Genomic DNA, 17,830 nt, shown 5'->3' on the forward strand with positions numbered 1-17,830 from the left:
GGGAGAAAAAATATGGAAGGCACAGTGTGATGGTGAAGGGTGCACAGTGTGATGATAAAAGGGTAAAAGCATGATGGAGGGCACAGTGTGATGATGAAGGGTGCACAGTGTGATGATAAAAGGGTAAAAGAATGATGGAGGGCACAGTGTGATGATGAAGGGAATACAGTGTACTAAAGGGGAAACAGTGTGAAGGAGGAGCAAAAGTGATGTGTTGGGGATATTTTTTTCTCTTCTGTACTTCAACTTATTTGGCAAAATACATTTTTTGTAGGAGGGAACTGTGAGAGCTTGCGCAGGCTCAGTGTGCCGGAGGGGGCGGCCGGGTGGGCATTTGGGGGCCCAAACCAGTATCTTGCCTAGGGCCCTATGAGGTCTAAATCCGGCTCTGGCTAAGATAGTGGTCTGCAGGGGTACATCATTTTATCTCCTCTGATCTGGGGAGCTTGGACAATTGGAGGTGATGATAATTAAATGCTAGGTAGCTTGCTAGGTAATGTAGGTAGGTTATAAGCATCTAATTTTGTACAAACATGCAAAGATGAGATTTTGTTTTGTGGGACAAGATATTTAGCTCTACAAAATAAATAACGGTATATGTTTTCAGGGGCGGATTGGGAACTTAAAGTGGCCCTGGAAAAATTCTGAAAGTGGCCTCGTGTAGGCGGGACCAATAAATGGTAGGCGGGGCAAATTGTAGGCGGAGTTAGCACTCCATTAGCCACACCGGTTTTATGCAAGGCAAATGCAATACGCTATGGTAAGAAGAGTCCGTCTATCACAGTTGACGGAGCTAACACACAAGTAGGCAAAGCAAACACAAGTAGACAGAGTCAGCACACCTGTGGTTGGTGTATACACATTAGTTATGTAAGTGGAGCAGCTTAATCCAGCAGCAGGGAGTTCCCAGGGTTAGCATTAATGTAATAATAGTTGGGTCTCCCACCGGATCAAAAAGTCTCCCTAACAATATAAATTAAAAAAATAAAAAGTAAATCACACTGCTACTGCTGGTGTGTGCCTTAACCCCGAAGAAGAGGTTCCAACCTCCCAATGTCTTCCATTCCTCTCAATCCCCTCTTCTTGGGGTTAGGGATTTCAAAGATAAAAACCACATACTTTTAAATAAAACTGCGATTACTTATACACACAAGCATGAACAATTAAAACATTTTTCTTTTTCAAATTAAATTAAAATACTCCCATGGATGCATCATACATATTGAATTGCAAGGTTTATACTGTTCTGCATGATAATTTAGCCAGTATTAGTGATACAAATACAATATAAACAGCCTCCTAGTGACCGCCATACAAAATAAACAGCATCCTAGGGACTGCTATACAAAATAAACAGCATCCTAGGGACCACCATATAATACAAGAGCATCCTAGTGACCGCCATATAATACAAAAGTGCATTCTAGTGACCATCATACAATTATTATTATTATTATTATTATTAATTTTTATTTATAAGGCGCCACTAGGTGTCCGTAGCGCCGTACAGGGACAAACGAAATTACAATACAAGGAGAGACAGCACAGTACAGTAAACAATAAGCACAGTAACTCAGTGAGCTCAAAGCACAGCAAGGGCGGGGGAGGGGAGAGGGGAAGGTCTTTATTACAATGCAAAGAGTATCCTAGCAAACGCCATGCAATAGAGAGAGCATTCTTGTGTCAGCCATACAATACAGAGAGCATCTTAATGATCCTATATAAAAAAAGAGCACAATACCACCCCCCTGATCATGAACTAACCCCTCCTCAAAATCATTAACTCCAACCTAATTATAAAAACCCTTCATCATTAACCCCTTTATAATCATTAACTCCCTCATCCAGATTAATTATTAATCTCCACATCATCAATTAATTCCATTCATATTCATTAATCCCCTCATTACCTCCCTCAATTTCATGAAAAAACTGTATATGTGTGCACCCAGTGTGTCTGTCCCTGTATGAGTGCGGCCCTATGTGTCTGTCCCTGTATGAGTGCGCGCCCTGTGTGTCTGCCCCTGTATGTGTGTGCGCCCTGTGTGTCTGCCCCTGTATGAGTGCGGCCCTGTGTGTCTGCCCCTATATGAGTGCAGTCCTTTGTTTCTGCCCCTGTATGAGTGTGGCCCTGTGTGTCTGCCCCTGTATGAGTGCGGCCAATGTGTGTACTCACCAACTATATGCTGAAGTACAGGACTAACAATTATTTTATTCAGGTAGAGAGAGCATAAAAGTCTGTATCTGCAACAGGTTTTACAGTGACAATATTGGGGGGGTTTTATCTTCACTTATCAAGTGATTACTTAGGCTGACACTGGATAGAGAGGAGCTAGGGGTTTGTATATAATCTGCATTTATAGTGTACATATGGTGCTAGTGAATATGTGATTCTGTGTGTTAAAATACCTGCTATGTACTGCACATCTTCTTCATATGAGTCAGTCAGGAAGTCAGAGGATCCGTCCTCCGTTCATCCCACCCCCCTGCGCTGCCACATTAGATCTGCACCTGCGGTGATGTCATCACAGATGGACGCGTAGCTGTCTCCCAGTCAGCAATAGGATGTGATCCTGTGATCACCACCTACCGCCCGCTCAAGCGCCAACCCCTCTCCCTGCATCATCCCAAGTGCCGACCGGCCCCACTCCCGAGCCTTCCGTGCTGGGTATAACGAAAAAATATATGTGTGTGCAAAAAAATAATGTAATAAAAAAAAAAAACAGTGGTGCATGAGGCGGACTCATTAAGCCAACGGCCTCCCGGGAATCTTCCCTGTAAGGCTTATGGCCAATCCGCCTCTGTATGTTTTTTCACTTTAAAAAAAAATACTTTCCTCATAAAAATAAAACACAGTTCATTGGGATACATTAACAAATAAAAACTTACTATCCTTTAACTAACACATGCAAATATGTGCATGGTCGCAAAGCTGAAAAGAAGTCCGTCATTAAGGAGTTAAAGTACAAACAACGTTCGGTCATGAAGGCGTTAATTTCTGAAGCTACAAACGGCAAGAGTTGAGAATGTCCACATTTTTCACACGGTCCCAGCATTTCATTCTTGTGCCCACTAGGTGGAGCTGTGTAATATCCTGCTGTTAAATACTGTAACGATGACAGCACTGCTTTCATTTTCTATATGGGTGTCAGCGGGGACAGAATTAGAAACTTGTTTCTGGTAAGTACTTTATATTAGATTAAATGTTGTTTTGTACATTGTCATTACTGTACAGCTAAGGTGATGAGATGTCCTTTCCAAACATATAGACTATGGTATTTAAGTCCTCAGGGGACAATGGTGAGAAAACAAACCAGCTACAATGTGACTTTACCCGAGAGCCATGGTGACTCTACCCTGCACAGTACGTACTTTAGATATTTATACTGTGGTTCTTTATCGCTATTCGCAATTTCTATGTAGAGGGCAAACTATTTTTGTTGATTTCCTTAACAGCCAAAGTCCTGTAGGACACACCCACACTGAGATAAGTGATTCTACATTGTGCTTTATGATGCTGCAGAGCCTGTGTAGATTACAGTCACAAAATGTTTTTTATTACTATGTAGGAACAGGCGTTTATATTCAGCGACTTAACTAGAGTTTGGAACAATAGGTGGTTGCTTCTCTTACTTTGATACAGAACTGAAATAACTTGTTAATGATAAATGTTTATCCTAAAGCTGGTAGTTGAAAAACAGTGTAGCAGAGTTCACATCCATTTAGTACCAGTTACTAGTAATTATCTCAAGCTTAAGTTATAAATGTCAGCTTTCATGTAAAGAGTGTGTGTTTGTTTTTTACAGTTATCTCTATATTTTGATCTAATCAGACTTTACAATATACACAATGTTACATGCTAAACTGAGCAGGTATATGGCACGCACCATATCGTAGACGCAGAACAACTGTGTGTAGCAGTTACTGGGTCCAGAGATGGGAAGGCTAGGCAATGAGATGGGGGGGCTAGGCAATGAGATGGGGGGGCTAGTCAGTGAGATGGGGGGGCTAGGCAGTGAGATGGGGGGGGCTAGGCAATGAGATGGGGGGCTAGGCAGTGAGATGGGGGGGCTAGGCAATGAGATGGGGGGCTAGGCAATGAGATGGGGGGGCTAGGCAGTGAGATGGGGGGGGCTAGGCAATGAGATGGGGGGGCTAGGCAGTGAGATGGGGGGGCTAGGCAGTGAGATGGGGGGGCTAGGCAATGAGATGGGGGGCTAGGCAGTGAGATGGGGGGGCTAGGCAGTGAGATGGGGGGGCTAGGCAATGAGATGTGGGACTAGGCAGTGAGATGGGGGGGCTAGGCAATGAGATGTGGGACTAGGCAGTGAGATGGGGGGACTAGGCAATGAGATGTGGGACTAGGCAGTGAGATGGGGGGGCTAGGCAATGAGATGGGGGGGCTAGGCAGTGAGATGGGGGGACTAGGCAGTGAGATGGGGGGCTAGGCAGTGAGATGGGGGGGGCTAGGCAGTGAGATGGGGGGGGATAGGCAATGAGATGTGGGACTAGGCAGTGAGATGGGGGGCTAGGCAGTGCTGGTCAAGCAGCAATAACGTGACAGTGTCTATTATACCAAAAATAAATAATAAAAAAAAACAGACACAATTTTTAAATAAACTTTATTTGAGTAAAAGACTCCAGATTTCCAAAATACTTGTACACACATACAAATATATATTGTATATATAGTTCCTTTCCTTCCTGCCACACGTCACCTGGTGACCACTCCCCTTACCTTGTTTATCCATTTCAAATAGAGATCTCAGACCTATAAGAGATATCCCAAAGCTGGACTGTCTGGTGACAAGACAGAGAAGTGGCACAATTTTAAGCACACACGTGTGTCACAGTTGACACAAGGCTGTAACCCACATACCTCTGATATCCTCCCACAGAATTCAGATACAATGTGTTATTTCGAAGAGAGAAACAATACACTGTCATACGTTATTATTAATTATTCTAAATGTGGGGGGGCCCGCTGTCCTCCAGTCCCGGCGTCTCCGCTGCTGTTTTCAGCCTGGCTGTCACAGTGACAGCCAGGCTGAAGACAGTAGCGGAGACGCCGGGACTGGAGGACAGCGGGCAGAGCCGTAACTCTGTACCTTCAGGCATTAACTTCTGCAGTGGAACGCATGTGCGTTCCACTAACAGGAAGTTTGGCTTTTGGAACGCAAACCTGCGTTCCACTGCAGAAGTTAATGCCTAAAGAATCAATCAATCTCTCTCTCTCTCTCCTACTAATATATATATATCACTTTTTTACACACACACACATATATATATATATATATATATATATATATATATATATATTAGGAGCCCCTTAATTTACCTTTCAATCGCCTAAGTCCGACCCCCTTCACAAAAGAGGGGACCAGGAAGGGAACCAGATCGTGAGCACAAAAGGTAAGTTGTTTTTTTTTTTTTTTATCTACAGGATTTTTTTTTCTCATTGCCTTGGGCCCCTTTTCCCCCTGGGCCCCCGGGCACCCGGGCACCTGCCCATCGTGCCCAGTCAGAAATACGTCCCTGGTTCATCGGTGGTGGGCTGGGGGCCCTGCCTGCTTCATTGTACTGGGCCCCACGATTTCTGATGGCGGCCCTGACTGTGCCCAGAGACAGCAGTCAGACCTGAGTTTGGAGCGTAAGGACACTCTGCATGTGTCAGGAAGGACAGGTCTTATTTTAGCAAAATGTGAGACATACATAAGCCGAGTGTAACCACAAGTGTATAGAGGACACTAGGATATCAAGGAAACCTGATCTCCAATGAAGAGGACAGTGTTTACACTTCTGGCAGTTATAGTCAGCCCTTCTGTTAAATGTGTCTCTGATCATATCTTTCTACACAATTGCATATAGCCGGCATAGGCAACAGAGGGCTCTCCAGCTCTTGTGGATCTCCTAGCTCCAGCATTCCCTGCTGGAAATTAAAGATCCACAACAAATGTAGAGTGAAAGTTTATTTACTTTTGGCTTAGTTTATGTGACACGTTTAAGACTTTCTTTTTTGTTTTTGTTTGTTTAGTATATTGAAATACACGTCACATTTGTGGTGAGAGTTGACTGTTGCATGCCTGCATGTAAATATAATATACGGTATTGCTCATTTCATAGTGTCTGAATTACAACTGGCCAAAAGGTTACTACAGAACTAGAATATATTCTCTTTAAATACAGTTATATAGACAAGCTCTTGTTGCTGTCATGTATTCATCTAAAACTGAAATATTAACACTTATTGATATGATAACATATTCCTAATGTAGTTCCATTCTTATCCCCTTCATGATTGTTGATTTGCATGTGTATATTAGTAAATGGACCACAGACCAAACATACAACATATTTGTGGCTGGTCTTTGCACGTGGAAGTAAAACAAAGTTGCACGGACACAAACACAAATATATTGAGAGCTGAGAATGCAATTTTGTGGCTTCCCTTTCCCAAAAAGACAACAGCACTGTGCTTAGTTTTGTTGCCATATGCTTTTAACAATCAAGTAAAGAAACACCACTCTATCCCCACCTTCATAGACATTCTTTGCAACCGCTCCATCATGCCTAAAGGGAGTGTCACACAGATGTCTAAAGCTGGGTACACACTACACGGTTTTCGTCCAATAATCAGCTCAAACAGCCGACATACGACCACTCGTTCAAAAGTCAGTTTGTGCAGTGACACGATGGTCGAAAGTCTGCCCAAATGGACAATTGTCGCCTCATTTGGTTGGTCGTATCGTTTAATATTTTTGTTCCAATCTCGTTTCTGTTGTGTAATGTGTATAAACTTCCGACCAATCCACAACAGTGAGTACGAAATTACAGTCATTGCTCACGACAACATTGCTGTAAAAAGTCGCTAAAGGGACGTCCGCTCTTCCCTTTATCGTCCTTAACAAGGCTAGTGTGTATGCAGTCCATGGACCGAGCGATCGGCACATCAATCGCATGTAAAATCGATCGGCATAAAAAGTTGGTGGAAAATTCTGTAGTGTGTACCCAGCTTTAGAATATAATGGTCTCCCAACCAGGATATTGTGACATTCTGAAGTGATACAACAGTCCTGCAGTGTGATATTTACATAAATTGAGTACACTGCTCCTCTATCGCACAACGGTTCTTTAACATACAATGGCCTTCTCCATTCTCCGTTCACACACTTTAGTTTCAACATGTATGATGCACTTTGAATGCTCAGTTTGTGTCACAATACTGTAGATACACTGTATACCTGTACATGTTACAAATCATCTTTTATCATTCTATGTTTTTAACATCCTGGGAGTTTTTCACTAGCGTGATAGACTATATAATATGTTATCTTTCTGTTTTCTAGCTTCTGTTTGCTGGATTGTTCTTCTTCAGAAGTAGCATGTGCTCTGGGCTAGTGGAAAACTATGTGGCCAGCATGGTGCTCAGTGGAGCAGGTGATGCCCTGGGTTATAATAATGGAGACTGGGAATTCTGTACGAGTGGACCTACGATCCGTGCTGAACTGGACAAGCTGAGAGGAGTAAAGAATATAGACGTGGAGAAGTGGATAGTGAGCGATGACACTGTGATGCACATTGCCACAGCTGAAGCATTGGTGGAAGCAGGGAAAAACATAGAGCCTGCCAACCTGTATCCACTGCTAGCAAAGAAGTACAAAGAATGTATGGATGATATGAATGGAAGAGCACCTGGTAATATGAACAATGTATCAATTTCATGGTTCATTTGTCAGCTGATTCATAATAATATATAATTAAATTTAATTTAATCGTATATATAAATCTTTAGGTTATTTAGGTGTGGCTCAAAAACCAGTAAGGTGAGTGCTTAACATTTTAGCTGCATTTGACATTTAAAACATATGATCCCTGACGTTGGGTTGTAAGCTTAAATGCTTCGAAAGCTTCTAGCTAAGTTTGTAACTCAATAGTTTTAGCTGTTTTTCTCTAGGCTGTGAGAACCAATTCTTTAGTTTTTTTGTCTGTGATGGCACTGTGAATAGCAGTTTGAAATGGGTCTGGTTGAGGCTTGAACAAACCTGCAGTCAATCATTATAACCTTCATCTAACACACAACTGTTGCATATTGATATTTGTTTGGTCTTCTGTTGTTTTCAACTATGTTTCTGTTATGCAACTTAATACAGTTTACGGTGTCTAAATAGAACTTCACTATTTCCATTCATGTGAATGAATATGGTTAATCTCTTACACCTGGATGCAATCAGCAATGTGTCTGCCAAACAATTATAGTACAGTCCGACGATCAATCGCACAGATAGCAAGCTTCGTGGCAATTTGTTTCATATCTTGTGATCCTTTTTATGCAATTAAAATTTGCAACTAAAAGCTTGTGTGCTCATGTAGCCTAGCCCTCGGAAAATTCAGCAAGTAGAAGTTGGGCTATATAAATGGGCTATATAAAGGATCCTGCTTTGCACTGTGTTTACACAACTTCTGACTTCTCTTTATCTTATATAATAGAAAATGCATCAAAATATGTGTGGAGGGATCTCTGTATGAAATTCAAGTTAATACAGTACATCCAGCTTGGGATGTGTTCCTTTGTATACACTAGCTGTACCTTATTTATGATTGAAGGGTGGCTCTGGGTGTTTCCATTGTGAATACACAAGTGTCCTCTCTTTGTTATAGTTTAAGAAACAATAGGTGTAAGATCTGTGCCAGAATTTTCCTTGTGTTTGTTCTCTTTATCTGTGAAAGCTACAGAAATAGAGAGGAAGTAGAGTGCCACAATACAAGTTGCTATATACTATCTCTCTGCTGCGGTATAAAATGGCAGTTAAGCTTGTTAAGTAGGCTTCATATATATGGAGTTTGCATTGGAATAGGCACCACAGATTTGCTGTCTGCATTTGTTTAGTGATAATCGGAGCACGTTATACTTTGTATAGTGGGCTCCAGAATATCGTCTACATCAGATAAAGCTCTCCATATTAAAGTCTCCATTGTATAGTGATCACTGGAGAGCACTCTACTGTTATAATGATCACTAGAGTGTACACTGTATTTTATACTAAGGTTGAAGCTGCAATCATGGTCCACTCTTTAAATGTTCACAGATCTGATCCGTCCCCTTAGTGGAACCCCCGGGATCTCCAAACTATAATTTTTGTCCCCAAGATTTCTCTGTTGTAGTACAAGTCTGCTGCGTTACAACCTATGGGGGTTTGACAGAGTGGACCAATGAGAAACTACAATCATTGGTCCGTCCACTAAATCTAATTTTTTAATGGCAAACCAGCAACATTTACGGGACTTGTACTACAAAAACAGAGGAGCTTGGGAAAAATTGTTTCAGCATGCAATTCTTTGGACTCCTATATGGTAGTAGTAGGCAGGGGAGGGCTGGCAAATTTTGGCCCGGGAGGCAAGATTCGATTCAGCAATCTATTATAAAGGAAAAAAAATGCAGGTGGCCCCAGAGCTGGATTTAGGTTCTGGGGGAACCCGGGGCACTTAAGACAGGGGGGCTCCATATTGTCTAATATGGTCTTCATTTTAAACAAATAAACAGACAATGCTGTGTGCACTACTGTTAGATGCACGCAGCTCTGCCATCACAGCATAACAGTGTGAAGTAGGACATACCTCCCAACTGTCCTTGTAGTCAGACAAAATCCTGATTAAGTGAGACAGTCATCCAAATTCTGGACTGTCCTATCATATTGAGGACAGTTGGAAGATGGTCCTGCTCTCTCCTACCTGCTCCTGTCACTTTCACTACCTGTGGCTGCTGGTGTCTTAAGCTCAGTTGCTGCTTGTGTAGATTCTGGGATGTCGGGGCCCTATTTTGAAAAAAAACAGGTACATAAAGTTTAGGAGACCCCAAACAGTCCCGTTAATAAATAAATAGCACCCCCTTTAATAATTAGGCCTCCCTCTCTGCAACCAGCCCCAAATCTGGAATTAAATAAAATTAATACTATTCACTTTTAATAATATAACTATTTTACCCAAGCAGCCCAGACATTAAATTAATAGCGTACACATTTAATAAATAAACTTATTTCCCTCCCCACCAAACAGCCTGGCAATAAATGAATAGCATTTACATGTAATAAATACACCCATTTCTCAAAACCATTGCCAACATTTTATAATTCATATTCACATTTAATAAATAGCACTCCTTCTCCCCAAACTCGAGCACACATTGAATACCTCACAATCAATCCACAAATAAATTAATATCCCACCTTCTACCCACTTTACGGTAAGAACCCTTTCCTCACACATCCAGCTGTGTTGGGATAGGCAGACTCTTCTGTTGGCCTCTCTGGCAGTCTGCAATGTAGAGATGGGCGGGCTCGGTTCCCCGAGATCCGAATCCATCCAAATTTCGCCTATCCGAGTACCGAGCCGAGCTCTCCCGCCCATTCGGTATCGAAATCGAGGCAAAATTTCATCGTGACGAATTTGTATTTCTGCGCTCGGTTCTCGCGAGATTTGAAAAGCATAAATACCCACCTACACAGAAATCCATCGCCATTTGACAGAGGGAGAGAGCAGGGTTAGGTCACAGGCTATATTAGCACAGGGACAGAGCAATTATTGTACACATAACTGTTTCTATACTATTCTATACAATTCTAATATTAATACCATTTGCAATTGTTAGAACAGTAATAGAGGAGGATAGAGGAGGTTTTTTTTTTCTTTTTTTGGCACTCCAAGTGCTTTTGGGGTGTCTCATATTCCCCAGTGTTTTACACTAAATTTTTCTGGCTGTCAAAAAAAGTCATCTTTGTCAGCAGTATCTAAAACAATATTTTGCACTGCAAGTGCTTTTGGGGTGTCCAATATTCCCTAGTGTTTTACAGTAATTTTTCTGGCTGTCAAAAAAGTCTTCTTTGTCAGCAATGTCTATCTAATACAATATTTTGTACTACAAGTGCTTTTGGGGTGTTCAATATTCCCCAGTGTTTTACCATAATTTTTCTGGCTGTCAAAAAAAGTCATATTTGTCAGCAGTATCTAAAACAATATTTTGCACTGCAAGTGCTTTTGGGGTGTCCAATATTCCCCAGTGTTTTACAGTAATTTTTCTGGCTGTCAAAAAAGTCATATTTGTCAGCAGTATCTATATAAGACAATATTTTGCACTACAAGTGCTTTGGGCTCGTTAAAATGGATTCAAAGCAGTCCACATATGAGCAGCAGGACCATCTTTTCCATTGGGCACGATGGGCAGCTGCCCAGGGGCCCCACGGGCAAGGGGGCCCCATAGGCACGGCTCTTAATGAGAATAAATAATCCTGCAAAAGAAAAAAACCTGCAAAAAAAACCTTCAAGGGTCACTGAGCAAGTGCATCTATCTCTATATATCTATATCTGTATCTGTATATATCTATATCTAGGGGCCCCGCTGCACTGCTTTGCCCGGGGGCCCATAATGTTGTTAAGATGGCCCTGATGAGCAGAATCAGCAACCAGGTTCTGTCACCAGTCCTGATGGTAGTGTTCCCAGTACGTCATCTGGGAAAGGCAATGTAAAAGTACATAGTCTTTTTAAATCAGGGAAAAAAACACACACCCAAAAAAAATGTACCGTGTTGAAGCAAAAAAGAAGTGTAACTGAGGAAAATTTAACTGCCGATAAAAAAAAAATTGCCAACATGCCATTCTACACACGCAGTGGCAAAGAAAGAATGAGGCCTTCTCCTTTCTCTATTACTGCCAGATCTAAAAATATTACTGAGCCTTCTTCTTGTAAGGTCACTCGTGAGCAAGCAAGACCAACGAATTTGCAGTCTAAAAGTGGTGCACAACTACTGTTACGCGGGAAAGCCGAGCTGCAAGAAAGCAGTAAGTCATTAGAGGATAATGTATGCTCTGAATCAGAAATGACACCAATCCCTGTGGAGAGTCCATCCACCAGTGGTATGTTTAATTGTGAGCATTCTGATAATGTACCCATAAAGAAGGGTCCTTTCAGCAGTTCTGCTGATGTGTGCCTGAACAGCCCGAGTGTAGCCGGTGATACACAAATTGAGGATGCCACTTTGAAATTAGAAGAGGATGAGGGGGAGATTTGTGTAGGCGATGAGGGCGCTAATGATGATGTTGATGATTATGATGCAGACAGATGCCAAATTGCCTTTCTCAATTTCTATTTATATTCTAGATTATATAACGGCTGAATAGTTTTCTATTTTACTCCTAGTGGAGAGGGGATCTGATGCAGACAGATACCAAACTGCCTTTGTCCATTTCTTTTTATATTCGAAATCTACAGTATATGCAGGCTGCTTTTTTTCTATTCAACTACAAGTGGAGGTTCGGGGGAAGGGGGTCATAGACAGCCACCAAACTACATTGGTCCATTTATTTTTTATATTGTTCAGTCTATGCAGGCTGCTTCTTTTCTATTTTACTACAAGGGGGGGGGGGGGCTGATGCAGACAGAAACTAAACTGCCTTTGTCCATTTCTTTAGATATTTACCTATAGGTGTAGGGTGTAATATGCACCCAAAGATGATGGCTGCATTGCCAATAGGCTAAGATGGAGAGGAAGACAGTCAGGTTCGTGTGCAGAATTAAGGACACCTACCAGGGATTTAACTGTTTTCTTCCTAATTTATTAGCTTTAGAATTACCTTACTTATCCGAGAAACAGGTGGAGCACTAAATTTGGTTATTTTATGCCCAAAAACATTGATTTTTAAACAAAATAGCAAAACAAAACCAAACAAAACCAAAACACGCAATGGCGGTTTGGCAAAACCAAAACACGGTAATCCAGATCGAAAACCAAAACACGGGGGTCAGTGAGCATCTCTACTACAGTGTCACAGCTCGTCCTCCTTCATGTCAAGTGACACATATAATTAACAAAATAACCTTACTATATGTATGTATATATTGGTTATCCCTAACAGCCTAGTACAGCTAAGCACTAGCAAGCCTGGATTTGTGGCAAGGCAACAGAGCTCACATGGAGGCATATTAAAATTTTTACATTATGAGTTTCCATATAAAGAAAGTGTATGTCCAGTGGAGGAGAGCTAACAGAATGAGTGGCCTTAATTTTGACATTTTTCCCATAATGCCCACTTTTAGAAATGCTACTTCCCTGGGGCATGGAAAAAGGGTCCACAATAAATAGAAAATCTAGGTCTGAGCACATCGTACTTCTCTGTTCTCCATTTATATCCCAACATCCCACTCCTCAATCCTCTTCTTCATCTTAATCTTCTATCACTCTTAAGCACATTCTCTATCTTCCCTCTCACTCCTCATTCCCCACCTACTTAGCATTCACAACCCCCTTCTCATCAGCGTTGGTTTGCCTTCCTGGATTGTCACTCTGCAACCCCCTCTATGTGTATAATCACCTCCTCTTTGTACATAAATCACCCCCTTCTTGTCCATAATCACCCCCTCATTGTCCATAAATCACCCCCTCATTGTCCATAAATCACCCCCTCCATGTCCATAAATCACCCCCTCCATGTCCATAATCACCCCCTCCTTGTCCATAATCACCCCTCCTTGTCCATAAATCACCCCTCCTTTTCCATAAATCACCCCCTTCTTGTCCATAATCACCCCCTTCTTGTCCATAATCACCCCCTCCATGTTCATAAATCACCCCCTCCATGTCCATAAATCACCCCCTCCATGTCCATAAATCACCCCCTCCTTGTCCACAAATCACCCCCTCCTTGTCCACAAATCACCCCCTTCTTGTCCATAAATCAACCCCTCCTTGTCCATAATCACCCCCTCCTTGTTCACAAATCACCCCCTCCTTGTTCACAAATCACCCCCTCCTTGTCCACAATCATCCCCTTCATTTTCATAATCACCTCCTCCTCTGGCTGAAACACAAACAGACAGACACACACACACACACACACACACACACACACACACAAAGACTCACACACACAAAGACAGAAAGTCACACACACAGCAGATCTTAACTTACCTTATACCAGACACACACACACACACACACACACACACAAAGACAGAAAGTCACACACAGCAGATCTTAACTTACCTTATACCAGACACACACACACACAAAGACAGAAAGTCACACACACAGCAGATCTTAAATTACCTTATACCCAAAAGGCAGGGCAGCTCTTCTCTGCTCCTCCTCACACTGTCATCTACACGGCAGCTACGGAAGCCCAGAAGACTCAAAAAGAAAAAGCAAAAGCTTACTTGTGCTTATAGTGCCGACAGAGCACTTAAACACGGAACCCTGTGCTGCCCCCTGTATACCGACATTTAGGGGCAGCAAGAAGAGCCACAGCTGGTCCGGGGGGCCTCTGAGAGAGGGGGCCCGGGGCACATGCCCCCCGTGCCCCCCCCTTAATCCGGCCTTGGGTGGACCAGTGACCCAGCCCAAGTAACCCACTATGGGACCGGCCCGGGGGGCCAGATGTCCCCCTGACCCCCACTCCGCCCAACCTGCCCCTGGGAGTAGGCCAGACAAATCTTAACATGTAACAAGGATTTATGCTACAATATAATGCTCTCTCTATTGTGCATCTGTCACCAAAATATTGTGTTGTAGATCTCACTGAAGAAGGCTCTTCATTCAATATTGGTCACATGTGGCTGATTGTATTTAAGTTCTAGTTCTTTGAAATACAATTTTTTCTTATATTTCATTGTCTGGTTAAAACCACACTCATAGTTATGAACATACCCACTCTTATATTTGGCACTTAGTTATGCAATACTTTTCTGTCACTATAATAATAATTAAATAATTGCTATAGATATTTACACCTATGTCTGTCATATACTAAACCAGTAGCCTGTATAACTAATGTCTGCCTGTATACAGGTGGAACCTGCATTTCCAGTGCTCGTAGGCTGAATCCTGAGACCCCAGATGGATGGATGATCCCATTTCACAAATCAGCAGGAGGTTGCGGTGCAGCCATGCGAGCAATGTGCATTGGGTTGAGGTTTCCGCACCCAGAACAACTGTCTGACCTGATCAAAATCAGCATAGAAAGTGGTAGGATGACTCACCATCATCCTACAGGTTATCTTGGTTCATTGGCGGCTGCACTCTTCACAGCCTACGCTGTCAATCACAAGCCTCCAGCTGAGTGGGGCAAGGAATTACTAGATGTCCTACCCAAAGCACAGGCTTATGTGATAGAAGCCGGCCGAGATGTATTGGAAAATCTGGATACATGGTAAGTTCATTTGTATAATGTATTCTTTTATTTATTATTAATTTGTGGTGATAATTATATATACATCACTGCAGTCTTTTCTGTAAATTTCCTTTTAATTTTAAGGCAACCCTATAATTAACCGTAAATATAATCCAAATTGGATAATATATTGACAATAATGCAGAAGCATATAAATTGCTGAACTCTGTATTCACCTGTATGTATGATACACATTTTCTATACAGTGAACTGTGAAATGTTATGTTTGCCAATTTCTGGTGTCAGGAAATGTCAGGGATTTCATAATCTTTCACAGTTACCTATTGGCCTGCCTCTGCAATCCTTAGCTCATTCTAATCACTGAATTGACACATTTGTAGTAGTACTGTATATGGATGGGCCATTTACTGGTCCCATAGTAATATTGGTGGAATAAAAGGTGACGATAAGGCGGTATGTCTAACTCTGTATTACTGCTGCGTTACATGCGTCATTGTCCCTCCCACCCACCAAATAAATTAATAAAACTCTGTCTCTGTGACTGCCCCATGAGGTTTTAGGAGCTCATTCAAAACAGAATATTAAGTTTTGTCTTCTGTGTAGGTGCCATTTTGTGTAAGAGAGTGTTTCTCAGGCAAAGTTGGTCTCCGGGAAAATGGCTGACACAGAAGTAGTTTTTTGTATGTGAAAACAATAACTGCTGTTTGAGTGAAAGTGCAGGAGACCAAAGATCCAAAGACATCTTTATGTACTACCATGATAGAGACTCCCATCACCCAGACCACCAATACCTGATAATAACATTCATTATTATCGGTGTGATATCAGTGTGACCGTGACTTGTGTGTAGTGATCAGTGTGACTGACTTGTGTATAGTGATTAGTGTGTATCTGGTGTTTGATGTCAGTGTGACCTCTGTATAGTGATCAGCCTATATCATGGATGCAAAATAAATGTAACCTGTGTATTGTGATCAGTATGTATCAGGTGTGTGATGATAGGGCTCTGTATAGTGATTAGGTGTTTGATATCAGTGTGACATGTGTAAATACACAAGACCCCTGAACAAATAAATACAAATTACCTATTACTTTCTATGTGGTTAGTAGCCATCAGATCAATGTATGTGCTGATCACAAATTTTGCCTTGGTTCTTGGGAAAAAAACAGAACACTTAGGTTACCTATTAAGCTTACCTTTGCCTGCTAAGATTGTGCCAGTCAGTATTGTCCTGCTTGTTACCTTTTGGTGTCTATTTAAGGTGTACTATTGTGTGTTTGTGTATAGGTGTACTATTGTGTGTTTTATGCTTGGTATGTGACAGTGTGTTTTATACAGCCTGAAATATTTTGGTTGGTATGCATGTAATGTAATTACTATATTCATAGCACTTACAAATTTGTAACGTACATAGCAGCTGATTTTTAAGATCATGGCAACCAGTCAAAATCTTTGCTCTATAATTTTGTCTAGTTAGCCTACTCTTGTGTACCTTAGTATGGTCAGTATGTGACTTGCACTACGTGATATAGTGTATACCACATTAACTTTTGGTTGATGATGAAGCAGTGATGCAGACACAATAGTGGGAGTTACCCGAGTTACCTGCATGTCCTCCTTTGAACTTACATCACTTTTAATCTAAACTTTTTTTCTATATCAATAACTTAAGTGGACCATTTTATTCTGATCTGCCATCTATTTGTGTTCTCCAGGTCTTATTTTGAAACAAAGTGGAGGTGTTATCTTACGGAAAGGGGCATTTTGGATGGAAAATCTAAGCCAAAGTTCCCTGAGAAGTACAATGTTGAGAAACGAGATGATTTTTATACATCACTCAGCTTCAGTGGATGGGGAGGAAGCAGTGGACATGATGCACCTATGATTGCTTATGATGCCATTCTTGGTTCTGGCAACAACTGGACTGAACTCTCTCACCGGGCTTTTTTCCATGGTGGGGATAGCGATTCAACTGCTGCTATTGCAGCTGCCTGGTGGGGAGCCATGTATGGATTCAAGGGTGTTCCCAAAGCCAACTACAAGAAATTAGAATACAGAGAGAGACTAGAGAAGCTGGGAAGTGATCTCTACCACCTCACATAGAGGTGGACCTCAATTATAACCAACTGCTGTGTTTACATCTTCCTTTCCTCCTGTCTAAGCAGTAAAGCACTGACTGTTGTTTGTCGCACCATGAACTGCTGCATTTACCACATACCTTAATGTTCATACACACAGATGTCTCAGGATGCCTCCAGCTCTGCACCAGTAACATATGTGCCAGGTTTGTGTCAGGCTTACTTACACCCCGATACACTTACACCCAACCAGCTCATAAGCACAAGAAGTTTGTTAACACTTTTATATTCTCTATTAGGTTTGTATTATATTTAGAAACCTCTGTAATACCTCAGGTATAATCTTCTTATGTCTGAATGAAAGTAGCAAACAATTATTCCTAAAATTTGTCCACAAAATCATGTCCGCCTTTCCAAGTGTACGGAGGCGCGAGTGTCAAATCTGCACATGGACATACACATGTGTTGTATGTGGACATGTACAGTACAAATTTGAGTATTTTACACAAAGTAAATGGACGTACGACCAACTCAGCATAAATCAATTTCTGCCCTAAGTCTGGTAATACATTAA

The 17,830-nt window shown here is 41.7% G+C and overlaps 1 protein-coding gene across 1 annotated transcript; it reads left to right on the plus strand.

The window, feature by feature from the left end:
• The first annotated feature begins 3,105 nt into the window (after nucleotides 1-3,105).
• LOC142097956 (ADP-ribosylhydrolase ARH1-like) lies at nucleotides 3,106-17,366 on the plus strand. Its single transcript, XM_075180249.1, has 4 exons — nucleotides 3,106-3,180; nucleotides 7,347-7,695; nucleotides 14,835-15,195; nucleotides 16,894-17,366. Exons 1-4 carry the CDS (start codon nucleotides 3,142-3,144, stop codon nucleotides 17,279-17,281), a joined length of 1,137 nt encoding a protein of 378 aa, XP_075036350.1. The 5' UTR covers nucleotides 3,106-3,141; the 3' UTR covers nucleotides 17,282-17,366.
• Nucleotides 17,367-17,830: the final 464 nt, after the last annotated feature.

Source organism: Mixophyes fleayi, chromosome 7 (assembly GCF_038048845.1).
Source record: "Mixophyes fleayi isolate aMixFle1 chromosome 7, aMixFle1.hap1, whole genome shotgun sequence".
In the NCBI taxonomy this organism is placed as follows: domain Eukaryota; kingdom Metazoa; phylum Chordata; class Amphibia; order Anura; family Limnodynastidae; genus Mixophyes; species Mixophyes fleayi.